The sequence below is a fragment of the Theropithecus gelada genome, chromosome 17 (assembly GCF_003255815.1).
Source record: "Theropithecus gelada isolate Dixy chromosome 17, Tgel_1.0, whole genome shotgun sequence".
Classification (NCBI taxonomy): Eukaryota; Metazoa; Chordata; class Mammalia; order Primates; family Cercopithecidae; genus Theropithecus; species Theropithecus gelada.
The window spans coordinates 80,178,540-80,197,963 of NC_037685.1; the positions used below are offsets into that span (position 1 = coordinate 80,178,540).

The 19,424-nt window shown below is 40.5% G+C and overlaps 1 protein-coding gene and 1 long non-coding RNA gene across 3 annotated transcripts in view; one reads left to right on the forward strand and one right to left on the reverse strand.

Annotated features, from left to right (window-relative positions):
- Positions 1-5,697: 5,697 nt before the first annotated feature.
- On the reverse strand, positions 5,698-13,146 carry LOC112611165. Its single transcript, XR_003116556.1, has 2 exons — positions 12,819-13,146; positions 5,698-6,147 (listed from the first exon to the last, which is right to left on the reverse strand). It is a non-coding gene; the product is annotated as an uncharacterized LOC112611165 (long non-coding RNA).
- The window catches only part of CDADC1 (cytidine and dCMP deaminase domain containing 1), a 46,229-nt gene continuing 39,917 nt past the window's right edge, over positions 13,113-19,424 (forward strand). For both annotated transcript variants that reach the window (XM_025364279.1, XM_025364280.1), the window contains exons 1-2: positions 13,113-13,321; positions 14,068-14,165. In XM_025364279.1, the coding sequence (XP_025220064.1) occupies positions 13,240-13,321; positions 14,068-14,165 (180 nt within the window). In that variant the 5' untranslated portion in view covers positions 13,113-13,239. The remainder of the gene's footprint in view (positions 13,322-14,067; positions 14,166-19,424) is intronic.

Below are 19,424 nucleotides of genomic sequence, written 5' to 3' on the forward strand. Positions count from 1 at the left end.
GTATTTATTATAACCCCATTCATATGATTCTGAGTTCTCCTCCAGCATGCATTTTTAAAAACTGGATTCTTGTGGCTAATGGAACCATCTGGTTTTCTTAAATAAAGATGAAAATGGCCAGGTGCAGTGGATTGAGCCTTGTAGTCCCAGCTACTCAAGAGGCTGAGGTGCAGACTACTCTCTTAAGCCCAGGGGTTGAAACCTACAGTGAACTATGATCAAGCCACCGCACACTAGCCTGGGCAACAGGGCAAAACCCCACCTCTAAAACTAAATAAAAATAAAAATGCATTTCATAAACACATTTCCCAGTAGCAGTTCCTAAGTTGGATTCTTTAAATGTTCATTTACTAATTTCCATATACATTTTGATTTCCTTTGACAAGGAAAACATGCAAAGTATATTTTATGTTTAAGTTGTTGGGCTATATATAAAAATGAATAGACCTGTAATCCCAGCACTTTGGGAGGCCGAGGTGGGTGGATCACTTGAGGTCAGGAGTTTGAGAACAGCCTGGCCAACATGGTAAAACCCTGTCTGTACTAAATATACAAAAAAAAAAAAAAAAACTTGCTGGGCGTGGTGGCACGTCCCTGTAATCTCAGCTACTAGGGAGGCTGAGGCACGAGAATCACTTGAACACAGGAGGTGGAGGTTGCAGTGAGCTGAGATTGTGCCATTGCGCTCCAGCCTGGGCAACAGAGTGAGACTGTCTCAAAATAATAATAATAGGACCAGGACCCTTAACCTCAAGATTCTGTGACTTGTCAGGATGGGGGGAAAAAAAGTATGTCAATAAGTATAGATGTGATTAAATAAGTTTTAATAAAGAGCAGGGGAATTTAGAGAAATTATGCCAAGCATTAAATGTATTATTTTTAGTAACCAGAATTTCCTTCTATGGTTGTAGTCAAGATTTTATAGTCTTTGAGAGGCCAAGGCAGGAGGACCATTTGAAGCCAGGAATTCAAGACCAGCTTAGGCAACATAGCAAGACCCTGTCTCTACAAAAAAAAAAAAAAAAAAACCACCTAAAAAATTAGCCAGGTGTGGTGGTGCACACCTGTAGTCCCAAGCTGCTAGAGAGGCTGAGGTGGGAGAATCACTTGAGCCCATGAGTTCAAGGCTGCAGTGAGCTATGCTTGCACCACTGCACTCTAACCTGGGTGACTTGTCTCAAAAAATAATAATAATAAAATAAAAGATGTTATAGTGATTGTTGACTCAAACCATGCAAACTCTGCTGCACATAGTTTATTAACAATAACTCTCCATCTGAGGAGTCCTTAAATCTTTCTGAGCTCAGTTTGCTCAAATGTAAAGTAAGAAGGTTAGACCCAAATTATTTGTCATCTCCTCTACATAAATTATTCTGTGAATCCCTCACTTCCCTCAGCCTTGTAGGTTTGGGTATATTTTAGAAATTTGCTAGGTACAGTAGCTCTCACCTGAACACTTTGGCAAGTTGAAACAGGAGAATCGCGTAAGCCCGGGAGTTCAAGACCAGCCTAAGCAATATGACGAAATCCCATCTCTACAAAAAGTACAAAAATATCCACGTGTGGTGGTGCCTGTCTGCAGTCCCAGCTACTCTACTCAGGGGGCTAAGGTGGGAGGAGCACTTGAGCCCAGGAGGTCAAGGCTGCAGTGAGCCATGATTGTGCCACTGCACTCCAGCCTGGGTAAGAGAGCAGGACCCTGCCTCAAAAAAAAAAAAAAAAAAAAAAAAAAGAAATGTACTAGAATTAAACAAAAGGGACTTGTTGCACCTAAAATAGCTTTTTATAAAGCTTTCAAGTCCATGAGGTTGATTTCATTTAAAATACAGTTGCTAACAAGTTGGGGTATCTGCTGTGCCTACCAATAGCATGTTAAAAGCATTCAATAGGATGGCACAAGAGAGGAAGGGCTGTTAGCAACAGAACAGTGATGTTTGGAGATGGGGTAACTGAGACTGACAGGAAGGAGTGAGGAAAAGTGGGACATCCAATGGTGAGGTCCATCACACTGATCCTGAGCCCCCAACGGCAGCACCAAACTATGCTCAGCACTTTTTAAAGAAATTATTTAAATCAACAAATAAAAATTGTATATGTTTATTGTATGCAACATGATGTCTTGATAGATATATGTTGTATACATTGTGGGATGGCTAAATCCAGCTAATTAGCATATCTAATACCTCACATACTCTTTTCGGTAAGAATATTTAAAATCTATTCTCTTAGCAATTTTCAAATATACAATTTATTTTTGTTAACCATAGTCACCACGATGTATAATAGATTTGCTTTCTTTTCTTTTCTTGTTTGACACAGGGTCTTGTTCTGTCACCCAGGCTGGAATGCAGTGGCGTGATCATGGCTCACTGCAGCCTTGACTTCAGGGGCTCAAGTGATCCTGCTCCCTCAGCCTCCTGAGTAACTGTGACTACAGGCACACGCCACCATACCTGACTAATTTTTAAATTTTTTGTAGAGATAGGGTATCACTTTGTTGCCCATTCTGGCCTCAAGCAATTCTCCTGTCTCGACCTCCCAAAGTGCTGGGATTACAGGCATGAGGCACCGCACTCAACCATGATTGCTTGAATTTAATCCCTCTGACTAACTAAAATTTTGAATCCTTTGACTAACACCTCCCCAATCTCTCCCTGCTTCCCTTTCCTGGTAACTGTTTTACTCTCTGCTTTTATGAGTTCAATTTTTTTAGATTCCACATATGACTGAGATTGTGTGGTATTTGTCTTTCTGTGCCTGGCTTATTTCCCATAACATAATGTCCTTCAAGTTCATCTGTGGTGTTGCAAGTGGTAGGATTTCCTTCTGTTTTAAGGCTGAATAGTATTCCAGTGTATGCATACATGTATGTATGTATGTATGTATGTATGTATGTATGTATGTATAAACCACATCTTCCTATCCATTCATCCATTGATGGGCACCTAGGTTGATTCTATATCTTAGCTACTGACTTGTTTTTAAGAATCAGTCTTTCTGCCCAAAACGTGTGGTGTCTTCCATACACACATGGTAGGGGCTGATCAGGGAGTAGTGGTGTGCTCAGGTATATTTGTGTCCAACAGGCTTCCTTCCAAAATGAACATCCAGACTACTGGGCTTTTAGAGAAATAGTCCCAAGGTGTCTAGGCACTCTGCTGTTCTTGGAAAGTCAGGATTTGTCATAAGCATGTCTGTCACACTGGGAGTATCTGAAGAAAATTGTTCTTTTTTCTTAACGGTCATTGCAACTGCTTTTAGGATTCCACTGTGTTAAATCTGCCCTTTCTTTAGAGCAGTCAAGAGAGATGTAATAACTGAAGGAAATGAGCCTTCCTCAACTGATAGGCATGATGGCTTTTGATATTTAAGTGGAGCTCTTGCATTTGTTTTTTGTATGGACGGTATAAGGAATGGCACGAACGCTAGATGGAATGGCTTTATAGCTGTCGAGCATTTGTGCTCTTCTGTGCATCAATAGATTTCTATTTCATTGGTTTCGTTTGTTCTTAAAAATGCCTTTTTTTTTTTTTTGAGATGGAGTCTTGCTCTGTCACCGGGCTGGAGTGCAGTGGCACAATCTCGGCTCACTGCAACCTCTGCCTCTGGGGTTCAAGCAATTCTCCTGCTTCAGCCTCCCAAGTAGCTGCGGCTACAGGCACATGCCAACATGCCTGGCTAATTTTTGTATTTTTAGTAGAGATGGGGTTTCACCATGTTGGCTAGGATGGTCTCAATCTCTTGACCTTGTGATCCGCCCACCTCAAAAAATGCCCTATCTTAACAAGAGCCTTTGGGGGGAAAATTCCAGTGGCAAACTTCTGGCAACTTCTTGACAGGCAGCAGTTTAACTATAGTATCACATTCACAAATGAAGTGGTAAAAAAATATTGAATTTTATTATAATTTTTGGTTTGACGAAGCCACTAATGTGGCCACTAAACATGATGTTCAAATGAAACCTTCTGGGAAGTTCTTCAGGGATTACCAGGATAACCTAGAATCTCAACTAGCCTTTGACATTACTAGAAATAGTATCCCAGTGGTAGAACACATTATTCAGAAACTTGGATTTTCTCAGATTAGCACCTCAAAGCACTTATACTAAGACACAAGACATCTCCAGCTCAACATGCCAGAGTAACCCTATGCTGACATATACAGAGTGACTCACCAATCTAGACGCACTTCTATGGAGCTCCACTGTTGGAAGATCAAGTGGAAATACAGATGGAAACGCAAAGAGCTTCTGTCTGTCCACAATTTATGATGCTAGATATCTTCCTGATATTTATGTCTCTTTCTTAATGTTTACATATCATTTCAGGTCCTGTGTTCCCAGGATGGAGACTGAGAGTGAGCATAGATGAATGTAAGCATCACAAAATAAGCCCAACAAACACTGACCAGAGGTCAGGTCATGTCACTTGGTTAACATAACTCTTAATACAAAACATGGTTTGAATTTAATGATAGACACATAAAGCAAACTCTATACAAATGAGTCAAAGCCTCCAAAAGTAACTCGGAAATTACTGACAATACCTGATATAATACTTTAAGATGCTTTGTTTTTCACTATTAGGGAGTAAAACTATGACTTGCATGTAGGCCACTTAGTCACTGAAGGTAAATTTGGCTACACCCCTCCCACCAAATCCATTAGCCATCTATGTCCTACCTGTTGAATAATCACAGCCTGAACTTGCATGCTTTGAAAACTTCTCTGTCTCCAAGAAGATGGTATTGAAAGTATCAAGTTTCATTTCTATGCGATGCCCGCTAGTGGCATGATGAAGGGATTGAAGTCATTTGGGGAATGACATTTATAATCTACTGACCTAATGACCAGGATTTGGGTTATCAGTTTTTGGAAGAAATAAATATTGAGGAAGTTCAGGAGGGAGAAAACAATTCATACAAAAAAATGAAGCTTCCAACTCAAATACATTGTGTTTTAAGTGCACTATTAAAACCATTCCATAAGGAATAGTTTAGGAAGTTACCAGAAAGTGATAGAAACTGTGTGCTCACCTGAACAGGATTTCAGGGTAAACTTTGTCTTCATCAAAGAATGGACAGTAGCCAGGCCCAGTTGCTCAGCCTGTATGTAATCCAGCACTTTGAGAGGTGGAGTTGGGAGGATCCCTTGAGGTCAGGAGTTATAGACCAGCCTGGTCAATATAGTGGGACCCCCATCAAGAAAAGAAATGAAAAGAGAAGAGAAGAGAAGAGAAGGAAACGAAGGAAACGAAGGAAAGGAAAAAAAGGAAAGAAAGGGAAAGGAAGGAGGGAAGGGGAGGGGCGGGGAGGGACAGGGAGGTGTGGAGGAGGGGAAGGAGGGAGGGAGGAAGGGAGGAAGGAAGGAAGGAGTTACAGTTTGAATGGAGGGATACCTCACTGTTGCAACACATGTGTTGTTGGGGCTTGCACCCCTTTGTTGTGTCTCTACCCTAACAGGGCCATCAGCTTTTTAGCAGACACACATGAACTCTCTGTTTTACAAGCAATACAGAACATGAGTTCACGGACACTGACAACTGATTTGTCTCTCTTTGGTTATTCTTTGAGTTTTTTTTTTTTTTCATTGCCTCATCTTGATTTATATGCATAAGCATCTTGATTTATTTTTGCAAAAAAAACTTACAAAAATAAAAGTTTTGTAGTTTACCTAGGAATAATACACAAAATATTGCATTTTTGTGAGGAAAAGCAATTTTGTATAGTTTATTTCAATCTAATAATATTTGAAATTTGTTTGAAAAGCAAAATAGAAAGAAGTACTACAGAGTAACTGTGTGATTGCCTGATGGGTTGGTCCTGCCTGCTACACAGACAAAACCAATTCACTGGGAACATGGTATTACAGTAATGAATGAGTTTAATTAACTAAGGCCAGCCAACTGGAAGAACTGGAGTTATTATTCAAATCAGTTTTGCTGAGAACTCAGAAGCCAGAGTTTTTATGGATAATTTGGTGGGCAGGGGGCTAGGGAATGGATGCTGCTGCTTGGTTGGGATGAAATCATAGGGGTGTGGAAAACGGTCTTCATGCATTGAATCTGCCTCTGGGTGTGGGCCACAGGACCAGCTAAGTTATGCATCACGGGTCCGGGTAAGATCAGTTGGTTACCGGAATGCAAAACTCTGAAAAACATATCACAAGATCAATCTTAGGTTCTACAATAGTGATGTTATCTATAGGAGCAACGACTCCTGGGCAGTAAGAGATTATGGAAACTATGCCCATATTTAGCAGAATTCAGGCCGTCCCATAATCCTAACCTCGTGGCCTTTCATTAGACTTACAAAGGCAGTTTTAGTTCCTGGACAAGGAGAGGGTCAGTTTAGGGAGAGACTATTGCTTTCAAGTTAAACTATAAACTAAATTCTTCCCATGGTTAGCTTGGCCTATGACCAGGAATGAGAGAGGACAGCCAGCCTATGAACCTAGAAGCAAGACAGGGTCAGCCATGCTAGATTTTCCTCACTGTCATAATCTTTGCAAAGGCAGTTTCAACTGTCCAGGTTATTTAGGTCACTCAGGTGAAATGTATGTGATGCACATGTAAACTAACAACATTCAGCTTTTGTCATATGAGTGACGATGTAAATGTGAATAAATTACATTTTAGCTGTTGACAAGACATATGTGTATTATTGCATAAGTATGCAAATACTAACTCCCTCTTCTTCCTCAAGGCACTTTGAACTAAAGAGTCCTCAAATCTGAACATTCTTTTTATTAAAATAAATTTGTGTTCCAAAAAGCATATAAAGCAATTTATAAAAGCATCTAAAATAAAACACACATGAAGTAAATGGGGAAAGCAGAAACTAACAAAAAATTAGGATAGGCAAAATAAGATTATACCAGGAGGAAAGTGAGGACATAAAATTCATATCCTGGTATATGGTTAAGAAGTTTACATGATTCACAGGAGGCAGGAGAATCCTTCAAGTGTTCCAAGATGACATCTTAAAAGCTAGAAAACTATGTCCTCAACAACAATCTTTAAAGCAAGCATAATGAATGTCCTAGAACTTTTTCTTATAAAGCCAATGAGAAAAACTGTCCCACACTTGGAAAATGATTAAATAGTGACTACTTAAATTTTTTTGCCAAGCATTTTTTTTTTTTTTTTTTTGAGATAGAGCCTTGCTTTGTCACCCAGGCTAGAGTGCAGTGGCACAACCTCAGCTCACTGCAACCTCCACCTCCCAGGTTCAAGCAATTCTCCTGCCTCAGTCTCCCAAGTAGCTGTGATTACAAGTGTACGATACCACCACACCCAACTAATTTTAGTAGTTTTAGTAGAGACAGGGTTTTGCCATGTTGGCCAGGCTGGTCTCAAACTCCTGACCTCGTGATCCACTTGCCTTGGCTTCCCAAAGTGTTGGGATTACAGGCATGAGTCACTGCGCCCAGTTGCATTTTCTATTATTAGAAAATAACATGACTGCTTGAATAAAAGTAGGACATTGTTAAAGGGAACTCTTGTTTGATATTCTGGGGGAATGCAAGTTTGTTGTCACATTTTTAAAATTAATAGCACACAAATCATAGAAGCCTAGCCCTGTAAAAAGAGAGATTACATTGCTGAAACTGAAAAAGTGTTAGGATTTTATAGCCTTTTTAAATAAGTAAATTAACCCCAAACAAGATACCATTACATACCTATTACAATGGCCAAATTCCAGAACACTGACAATAACAAATGCAGGTGAGAAGTGGAGCAACCAGAGCTCCTGTTTGTCAATGAAGAGTCAAATTCTATAAAATATTTGAAGAGATTTACTTTAAGCTAAATATGAGAGACCAATGACCTGTGACACAGCCTTCAGAAGATCCTGAGAACATGTGTCCAAGGTGGTCAGGGTACAAGTTGGTTTTATACAATTTAGGGAGATATAAGACATCAATTAATACATGTAAGATGTACACTGGTTAGGTCTGGAAAGGTGGGACAACTGGAAGCGGGGGCTTCCAGGTCATAGGTGGATTCACAGGTTTTCTGACTGGCAATTGTTTGAAAGAGTTATTATTTAAAGACCTGGAATCAATAGAAAGGAATGTCTGGGTTAAGATAAGCAGTTGTAGAGACCAAAGTTTTATCATGCAGGTGAAGCCTCCAGGGAGCAGGTTTCAGAGAGAATAGATTGTAAAAGTTTCTTATCAGACTTAAAGACTCTATTCTATCAGTAATTCCAAAATGGAGGAGGGCATAATGAGGCAGATCCGGCTCTTCCTTCCCATCATGGCCTGAAAGTTGACCTGAATTAGTTTTTCAGGTTAACTTTGGATGCCCTTGGCCGAGAGGAGGGGTCCAATCAGATGGTTGAGGGGCTAAGAATTTTATTTTTGGTTTACACATTCACTTCTGTTAGAAATGAAAAAAAGTTGCAGTCACTTTAGAAGACAGTTTGGCAGTTTGTTATAAAACTAAACATACTCCTACCATATGATCTAACAAACATACTCCTTGGTATTTACCCAAAGGAGTTGAAAATATGTCCACAGAAAAACCTGCACATGGGTGTCTGCAGACGCCTCTTTTTTTTTTTTTTTTTAATCACTGTCCAAACTTGGAAGCAACCAAAATGTTGTTCGGTAAGTGAATAGATAAATAACTGTGGTACAACCAAGCAATGGAATATTATTTGGCACTAAAAATAAATGAACTATCAAGCCCAAAAAGACGTGGAGGAAACTTAAATAATGCATATTACTAAGAGAGAAGCCAGTCTGAAAAGACTACTGTTCTGCAATGGGCAGGTCTATGGAAATCTACCCCTAAAGTCTGCAAAAGCTAAGAGGCCAAGAAAGAAGCTGACATTCAGTTTTCACGGAAGAAAAAAAAAAAACATTTAATAGGGACTTAGGAAGAGAAGCCACAATGTCCTGGGCAGCTGCCAGACAAGGTATTAGATTCCCATACTATGATCCCCACAGACCCAGGGCTTCCATGTCATAGGGAAGGAATGTGTAGGACAATTACAGGGAAAGGCAAGACGCTATGTGAATCTGCCTACAGCAGAATTTATGGTCAAGGTCATTTTGACCTAAGGGCAGGATTTACAGTAAGTACAAGCTCTCACACAAGGAACAGTAGATAAAATGGAAGATAGCAGCCTTCCCTAAATTGAGGTTAATCAAGAAGTCAACATGGCAGATTGGCATCCAAGATGGAGTTGCTTTAGCCTCCACAACTACATACAATGATTCCAACTATATGACATTCTAGAAAAGGCAAAACTATGGAGACAGTAAAAAAGACTAGTGTTGCCAGGAGTTAGGGTGCAGGGATGAATAAGGCAAAGCACAGAGGATTTTTAAGGCAGTGAAACTACTCTGTATGATATACCACAATGGTAGACACATGTCCCTACACATTTGCCCAAACCCAGAGGATGTACAACACCAAGAGTGAATTCTAATGTAAACTATACACTTTGGGTGATGATGATGTGTCAATGTAGGTTCATCAACTGTAACAAATGCACCACTCTGGTGGGGGATGTTAATAGTTGGGGAGGCTGTGCATGTGTGTGGCAGGGGCCATATGGGAAATCTCTATTTTCCACTGCATTTTGCTGTGAACCTAAAACTGCTCTAAAAAAATAAAATCTTTTTAAAACAGTTAACCCAAAAGTGTATGGTTTCATTGCCCTAAAGAAAGTTAACCAGGCGGGGGCGAAGCAAGATGGCCGAATAGGAACAGCTCCAGTCTCCAACTCCCAGCGCGAGCGACACAGAAGACCGGTGATTTCTGCATTTTCAACTGAGGTACTGGGTTCATCTCACTGGGGAGTGCCAGACGATCGGTGCTGGTCAGCTGCTGCAGCCCGACCAGCGAGAGCTGAAGCAGGGCGAGGCATTGCCTCACCTGGGAAGCGCAAGGGGGAAGGGAATCCCTTTTCCTAGCCAGGGGAACTGAGACACACAACACCTGGAAAATCGGGTAACTCCCACCCCAATACTGTGCTTTAAGCAAACAGGCACACCAGGAGATCATATCCCACATCTGGCCGGGAGGGTCCCACGCCCACGGAGCCTCCCTCATTGCTAGCACAGCAGTCTGTGATCTACCAGCAAGGCAGCAGCGAGGCTGGGGGAGGGGCGCCCGCCATTGCTGAGGCTTAAGTAGGTAAACAAAGCTGCTGGGAAGCTCGAACTGGGTGGAGCTCACAGCAGCTCAAGGAAACCTGCCTGTCTCTGTAGACTCCACCTCTGGGGACAGGGCACAGTAAACAATAACAAACACAGCAGAAACCTCTGCAGACGCAAACGACTCTGACAGCTTTGAAGAGAGCAGTGGATCTCCCAACATGGAGGTTGAGATCTGAGAAGGGACAGACTGCCTGCTCAAGTGGGTCCCTNCTTCTCAGAGCTAAAGGAGGAATTACGTACCCAGCGCAAAGAAACTAAAAATCTTCACACCGGGGCCTATTATGGGGAGGGGGGAGGGGGGAGGGATTGCATTGGGAGTTATACCTGATGTAAATGACGAGTAGTTGGGTGCTGACGAGTTGATGGGTGCAGCACAGCAACATGGCACAAGTATACATATGTAACAAACCTGCACGTTATGCACATGTACCCTAGAACTTAAAGTATAATAATAATAATAAATAAAAAAAAAATACAGGTATAGATCTTATTTGTGTTTTACTAGTTTTGAATATACCACTTTGCATTTTCGGTGTATAGCTCTATGAATTTTATCAGATGTATAGATATGAGTAACTGTCAACACAAAGAGACTCTGTCGTGTTACTAGTCAGACCCTTGTCCCAACCATAACACTTGGCAATCATGGATTCGTTCTTCATCGCTATTTTTTTTTTTTTTTGGCTTTGAGAATGATACCTAGATGGAATCATACAGTATACAACCCTTTGAGATTGGCTTTTAAAAACTCACCACAATGCCCTTGAGATTCATTCAAGTTGTATGTATCAATAGCTCATTACTTTTTATGGCTGAGTAGTGTCCCATGGCATGGATGTACTCCATTTGCTTTCTATTCACTCACTAAGGACTGTTTGGCTTGTTTACAGTTGTGTTTTTTGAGATGGAGTCTCACTCTGTCGCCCAAGCTGGAGTGCAGTGGCACCATCTCAGCTCACTGCAAGCTCCACCTCCCAGGTTCATGCCATTCTCCTGCCTCAGCCTCCTGAGTAGCTGGGACTACAGGTGCCTGCCACCATGCCCGACTAATTTTTTGTATTTTTAGTGGAGACAGGGTTTCACCATGTTAGCCAGGATGGTCTTGATCGCCTGACCTCGTGATCTGCTCACCTCAGCCTCTCAAAGTGCTGAGATTACAGGTGTGAGCCACCGCGCCTGGTCAATTTTTTTGTATTTTTTAGTAGAGACGGGGGTTTCACCATGTTCCCCAGGCTGATCACAAACTCCTGACCTCATGATTCACCGGCCTCGGCCTCCCAAAGTGCTGGGATTACAGGTATGAGCCACCACACCCGGACTGTTTTCAGTTTTTGACTATTAAAAATAAAGCCACCATGACATTCATGTACAGAGTTTTGTTTGAACATAAGTTTTGGTTTGTCTAGGATAAATACCCAGGAGTGTCATTGCTGGGTGATATGATAAGCATATGTGCAACTTTATAAGAAACTGTCAAACTGTTTTACAGAGTGATTATGCCATTTTATAGTCCTACCAGCAATGTATGAGAGATCTGGTTGCTCTGCATCCTCACCAGCATTTAGTGCTGTCAGTACTTGTTATTTTAGCCATTTTAATAGATGTGCGGTAGAATCTCATTGTGGTTTTAATATGCATTTCCCTAATGGCTAATGACACTGAACACTGTTTTACATTTTTATCTGCCATCTGTATATCTTCTTTGGTGAAATGACTATTCAAGTCTTTGATCCATTTTCTAACTGGACTGTTTATTTACTTACTCTGAGTTTATATGGTTCTTTATATATTCTGGATATGAGTCCTTTGTTGGACACGTGATTTGCACATATTTTCCCCTAGTCCATGCCCTGTCTTTAAGCCTTAGTGTTAATTGCCATGAAAGCACTGTCAACAAAGTCTAGACCTCAGGAAAGGTGCAGAATGGAGTTCTCTGGATATAGTCAAATCACCTGAAGAGCCCAGAATAGGCGAATTAGAAAAAATTCTACACAGCCAAAGAAATAAACAGCAAGCTGAAAGATAGATCTGAAGAAATTAGCCAGAACGTGGCTCAGAGAAACAAAACGATGGAATATTTTAAAAATAATAATTTAAAACCTCAGACGGTTTAACCGATACCTAATAGGAATTCCAGGAGGAGAGTCTACTATTGTCCAATACAATAGTAGCCAATAGTCACATGTCACTACTTAAAATGTAAATTAATTAAAACTAAATGAAGCTAAAAAGGCAGTTCCTTGGTTGTACTGGTCACATTTCAGATGCTCAATAGCCACATGTGGCTGGTGGCTACCATACTGGACAGTGCAGATATAGAATATTACAGGAAGTTCTACTGGACAGTGCTGATCTAGGCCATGAAACAAGTCTGAACCAATTTCAAAGAACTGGTATGATACAGATGTTTTGTGGAAATAAACTAGACGTTAGAAATTAAAAACAAAATAGTTCCTACTGCCTCCTCTCACCTTTTGCCCTGTTACAATTCCACCTCTCAACGTCTTCATGTTCTTGACGAGAAGCAGAACGTCCCTGCTGTGTTCCACGGCACTAAGTTCCCCAGAACCCGCCAGTCTCTGATGACAGAACATCCTGGACCGCCCCGCTCCACACCCCCACCCACGAAGTTCTCTAAAACACTGACCATGATAGCCTGGGGTAGGTTTCCACTTTAACATTCTGACCAAAATTCTCAACTCGATGCAGTCAGCGTCTGCGCAACCTGGGACCTCGAGCCAAGAAATCCTCAAGTGACCTTACTTGGCAAAACCAACGACACAACGAAATACAGGTCTCAAGCGATTTACAGCTCGGTGCTTACCAACTCGGTGCTTATCAACTCGGTCACGGGCCGAGGGGCAGCCCTCTAGCGCCGCAGCCCCGCCTCTCTATGACGTCACACGAGGAGCCCTGAAGTGGCGGTCAAGCTTGAGGCGTCATCTGGCTGCGCCTAGTGGGCCATTGCCTTACAGTTGCTGAGAGGAGGCGAGAGGCGGGGACGCTGAGGCCAAGATCATGTCCGACTGGGAGAGGTTTCCTTGGCAGCAGAGGACGCTAGGTTTGGGATGAAAGAAGCTGGGCAGATGCAAAATCTGGAGAGCGCGAGGGCCGGGCGGTCAGTTAGCACCCAGACTGGCAGCATGACCGGTGAGTGTCCCGGACCCTGCTCCCGCCACCCTACCTTTCGCTCTGTCCTGTGCGTCTCCCGTCATTGAACTCCAGATTCCTTGTCTGCACCTCTTTGCCTCCCCTGCTGCTTCTGGATGTCTCCTGCTCGCCCTCTCCGTGTCCCCTCCTCAGTCGCCAGAACCGCTCGGCTCGGTCGCACCGGCTTTTGAAGTGTGACTTTTTAACCCCTCTTATTTGTTTCTCACAGGACGTAGAGCTGGGGCTCTGAGGTCAAAGAGCCTGAATATTTCCAAAGCGCGCTTTTGCCTTGATTTCCAAATTAACCGCACGTGACGCTTTCCTGTATTTCCTGTATTTCGACTGCTTTACCGTCGAAGGTCAGCACATTTTTCGGGCTTTTCTTTTAGCAACGCCCCAGTACAGTCCAAAGAAAAGCTTGCACCACGACGACGTCAGATGCGAAGACTTTTCACAGCTTGCTTTGGGTTGTCCCCCCAGCAATGTGTATTAGCTGTACCGTTTTTTCCTGCAGGGTGAGGGCTGGAGAAAGAGGGCCCAACTTTTTAAGTGGAAAAGGAGGTAGCCACGACTAAGACTGAAGCGTCTCCTGCTAAGATACTTCTGACTCTCTTATACCCTGATCTTTTTCTGTGCCTCATGCGAAAGCAGCTGGGCTTATGCTGCAGCACCCAAGTGGCATTGAGATTGGCTCCCTTTTTCGCCATTAGTAACACGTTTTAAAGTGTTTGTCGTCTCTTTTGTAGGTCAGATACCAAGACTTTCTAAAGTCAACCTTTTCACTCTGCTCAGCCTCTGGATGGAGCTTTTCCCAGCAGTAGAAGCCCAGAGGCAAAAATCTCAGGTATAATTTATTTCATAATTTTTCCCCTTAGAAACGCAATGGTTTAAAATCTGAGGTTATTGCTCCAGTTTCTGTCATACCTAAAGCCAAACTTAACAAGCCTTAAGATTTTAAAATTACCTTTCTTGATTAACATGACACTTTATAATTCCTAGCTATAATAAGTCATATTCCATTCTAAAAATACTTTCTGAGACTGCCATGTTTATCAGGTACTAATGGTATTCATATGTCAGTTTGGCTAATAAGATTATTGTCTATACCACATAATTTCCCCCAATTGTATATACTGTTGGTGTTTTATCTAGGTAGTTTGCCCCTCTGCCACAGAAATATATAAATTGCCTCGAGATAGAGACCATGTCTTATTTTACCTAGCATATACCCTTTACCATCTACCATTATATGAATGCTAATTGGTTAATGTTGGATGGAAGTACTCTCTTTTTGGATCTTGAAAGACAGGATCAAAATAGATTAGAAATGGGCTGGGTGCAGTGACTTACACCTGTAATCCCGGCACTTTGTGAGGCTGAGGCGGGTGGATCACCTGAGGTCAGGACTTCAAAACCAGCCTGGGCAACATAGTGAAACCCTGTCTCTACTAAAAATACAAAAATTAGCTAGGCATGGTGGTATCCACCTGTAGTCCCAGCTACTCAGGAGGCTGAGGCATGAGAATCACTTGAACAGTTCTCATGGATGAGAATCGTTGGAGGTTGCAGTGAGCTGAGATTGCACCACTGCACTCCAGCCTGGGCAACAGAGTAAGACTCCGTTTCAAAAAAAAAAAAAAAATCAGAAATGTATAGTAAGAATAATCATAAAAGCCAATATATTGGAATTGGAAGAATGGACATGCTACATCTTTTCTTTCTCCTACCCTTGGGGCAACAAGGTGCTAGGTTCTCATTTTCCTCCATGCATGGAATGGCATGATGCTAGGTTCTCATCATTTCTGTTTGATAATTTTGGAAGCTTAGGGTGTTAGCATTTATTTTTATAGGGGGCCACGACCATTGGAAAATAATATTAGGTTAAGTTGAGCATTTAAGACATTTTTGAAAACAGAGGTAAAAGGAGAGGGGTGGGGCAGAAAATTACCCATGGCTTCTCATCACTCTAACAACATTACTGTTAACATTTTGGTACTTCCAATCTTAAGCATGAGGTTTTTTATTTTACTCTTACAAAGTTGTAGTTATATTCTGCATGTACTCGCTGAGGTTTCTAACTTGCCAATAATTCTGCAGAAAGGTTGCTTTAGATTTTCGAGAAAAAGACTATAAATCCTTAAATTCCCACAGTACTCTTAGGAGACTACCTACTCTTTTCATTTGACTGTGGATGAGGTTTTGTGCTTGGCACTGGAGACACAAAGCAGAAAAAACATGGTCTTTGTTTTCTAATGAGAAGAAACACTAGGCATTTAAACAATTAAAATAGAATTGGTGGAGTGAGTACACAGTATAAGCAGGGATGTTGGCAAGACTGGGAGCCAGGCTCTATATGGGGAAGTGAAGGAAGGATTCACAGAGAAGGTCATATTTGCACTGAGACATGACGAATGAGTGGACATTTGCCCAAGCCAAGGAACTCTACATGGAAAAGCTTGGAGGAATGAGAGAATTTGTGGTCCTCAGGCCAGAAAGTGAAATTAGGTAGAGGGAAGAGACTGGAAAGGAGCTCGACAATGTAGACAGGAATCATAAAAAGCACTGTATGCCTTGCAAAGGAGTTTAGATTTTATCCTATCGATATAGGAATTGCATTGAGGAATTTTAACGGGATGTGAGGATATTCACTTCTCATAATAAAATGATATCTCTTGGCGTAGTTTCCTCCCCCAATTCCTATGTGAAGTGTTTTATAGATAGTAAAACATTATTTAAAATGTTATACATTGTTATTCCATATTTCTTACCCTCATCACCCACTCTGGCTCTACATTTTACTAATGGCTGAGAAAGCTCTTCATTTCCTTCATTAATTTTGAAGTTCCTTTATTCCTTCTACTTATTAATAGCTTAGTATTATTTTATGAAAGTAGATATCCAAGCTGTTAGGGATTTTGTGTTTGTGTGTGTTTTTTTTTTCCAGATAAAATTTATTTTGAAGAGCCAGATTAGAAACAAATATTTAGAGAGTTAAGACTTTCAGGCTGGGCGCAGTGGCTCATGCTTCTAATCCCAGCACTTTGGGAGGCTGAGGCAGGCAGATCACAAGATCAAGAGATCAAGACCATGGTGGCCAACATGGTGAAACCCCATCTCTGCCAAAAATACAAAAAGTAGCTGGTCGTGGTGGTGCGCACCTTTAGTCCCAGTTACTCAGGAGGCTGAGGCAGGAGAATCGCTTGAACCTGGGAGGCGGAGGTTGCATTGAGCCAAGATCACGCCATTGCACTCCAGCCTGACAACAGAGTGAGACTCCGTCTCAAAAAAAAAAAAAAAAAGAAAAGAAAAATAAAAGACTTTTAAAAACTGAACATATTAGAGATTGACTACAAATTTTGAAAAGACATTCTTTCTTTTTTAAATATCCAGATTTGATCTCATTTTAGTTCTATTTTATTTTTCATACACACTACATCCTGTGCTGAAATTTTTTTCAACAGGCACAAGTTATATTTAATTAGTGAAAAATGATATTTATGTTTCTATTAGGAAGGAATTGATTGGCCAACTAATTGTTGAAGTTTGTTTGCAAATAATACACACCCAACTGTTACCTCATACTCTATAGAGAAAACTGTGGATCTGAGAAAACTGAGATAAAGCTTTCAGTTAGCATTTTGTTTAAAAAAATACTACCAAGGAAATTTCAAAACTATATTAGCAACAAAATTTTATACAACTTTATATCGTGTTTAACAAAAGATCAGGGTATGAGTCTCTGTTTTCTCCCAAGCCAATGACTCTTAGTTTTCCTGGCATCTCGTTCCTTCATCTGGTGGACACCATGGAAGTTTTCTAAATGAAAAGAAATGTCTTTTGTTTCAAATATTTTATTTGGGATCTTATTTAGAAATCTGACTCATACGCACGTCTATTTAAGCCTTTTAAATGGAAAGTTAAAACACGTAGAAATGAGTACAGAAGGCATCAAAACAAAGAACATCCATGTCTTCAGAAAGCCAGGCAACCTGGAAGTAGAATTGACTTGGCTATATGAAAGGTTATCATTCTTAGCTCCTGGTCCTGGAGCTTGCCCAGCTCCTATTCACTGCATTGGTGTCTTTCCAGCTGTGCTCCCACACCCATATCTCCTAGGACTACAACTCTCTCACCATGGTCTTGGGTAGGCCTCTACTTCTGTTCTTACTTACAGGCCTTGGGACTCTGAGGCACTCGGGGAGGGAGAGCCTCAGGATTACTCTGGCAGTGATCTGGGTGAAATAGGCTTTTGCATGTTAGCTTGGGAACTTGACTATCATTTTTAACATTGTTTATATGAGAAAAAATATGTTTTAAATTCCAAAAAAGGCAGAATTACCAAGTATTTAGAACATGATTGTAGGTTGTCAATTACTTGTCTATTTAATGTCAATAAAGCAGAAGTATATAATTTCATTAGTTCTTCTCATATCATGGCCATTGCAAAAAAGCAAGACCAATGATAGTGTGGGGGAAGAATACAGAATGAAAGGGAGCATATTGTACTCCACTTTTATAGTGTTATTTATTGTACAAACATTATCATTGAAACTGAAGACTGAATCAATAGCTGCAACATTTTTAAATATTTTTTATTTATATTTTAAATGTTTCTCTTGGATTTTCCTTTTTGTACTAGTTAATATCCACATAATTTTGCAGGTAGTTGCAGTCATAGCAGGAATACAATTTTATATTTGACAGTTTCAGTACTGTTACAGGGTTAAGTTATTTATTTTAAATTATACAATAAGAATACATCTAAATTTCATATACATATAGTATATGCTGCCATTGTGTTTATACTTGTAGAAATATTAAATTCCTCGAAATGTTACCCAATTTTGTGCCTAGTATTTCTTTACCATTTACTATAGTATATTTTTCCCAGTATTATTTGCACATGGTATTCGTAGAGTTGAGTACAAACTTTTTCCTATTAAGAGAAAAAAAACTTCTTTAAGCTAAAGTAATAAGATTGTTTCACTTAAATTATTTAGTCTGCTTTTGCTGTACAGAGTAAATAATAGAAACACCAAGATGCAATTAGACATGTAATGTATTGGAAATACTGCTTTTGATACTTTACCAACCTTTTGTCTTACTAAAAGTATTTTTATGAATTACCAAAGTAATAAATGTTTGTTATTTTTAAAATGGACAGAAGAAAAGTTTTATCATAATTCTACCTCCTAGAGACTAATTACTCTTTAAAAATTGTTTCTCAGTCTTTTTTCTCTTATTTTCTTTACTTACATGAGATCATTTAACTCTGGATTCTACCCTTTTCACTTAACATAAGAAAATACTTATACTGTAATGTTAGTATAAACATTAGAGCAGCACCTTAGTCTAGTGTCTTAGAGTAGCCCATGGTTTTACAGCCAGCCTGCCTGGGTTCAGATTCTGACTCCGCCTTTTACTAGTTGTATAACTTTGGGTAACTTTACCTCTCAGTGTCAGCTTCCTCATCTGTAAAATGAAATGTTACTGGTATATACTACATGAGGCTTTTATGAGAAATGAATGAGTTAATATTTGTAAAGGTCTTAGTGCCTGGCACATGTTAGGTACTATGTGTTTTGTTGTTGTTGTTGTTGTTCTTGTCTCCTTATTTATTTATTTTAATAGAGATGGGGTCTTGCTATGTTGCCCAGACTGGTCGCTAACTACTGGGCTCAAGCAGTCTGCCTGCCTCAGCCTCCCGAAGTGTTAGGATTACGGCATGAGCCACCGCACCTAGCCTCCTAACTCTTTCCATTGTGTCTTCTGGTACCTTATGCTAAAGGCCCTCACTGTACTTTTCCAGAACAGAAGCAATGTAGCATAATGGTTAAGACAATGGATCTTGGGCTGGATCTGGCATATCCACTTATTACCTGTGTGACCATGGTTGAGTTATTTAATCTTTCTCAGCCACAATTTCCTCATTTGTAAAACGGAAATAATAGGAGCTACTTTATAAAGTTATAAGGATTAAATGAGATAATTTAGGGCCTGGTACATGATAAACATGCAGTAGATGTTAGGTACTATTATTATCATCACTCGTATAATTATTACCACTACTAGCACCCACATCCTTACCGTTTTTCCACTGACA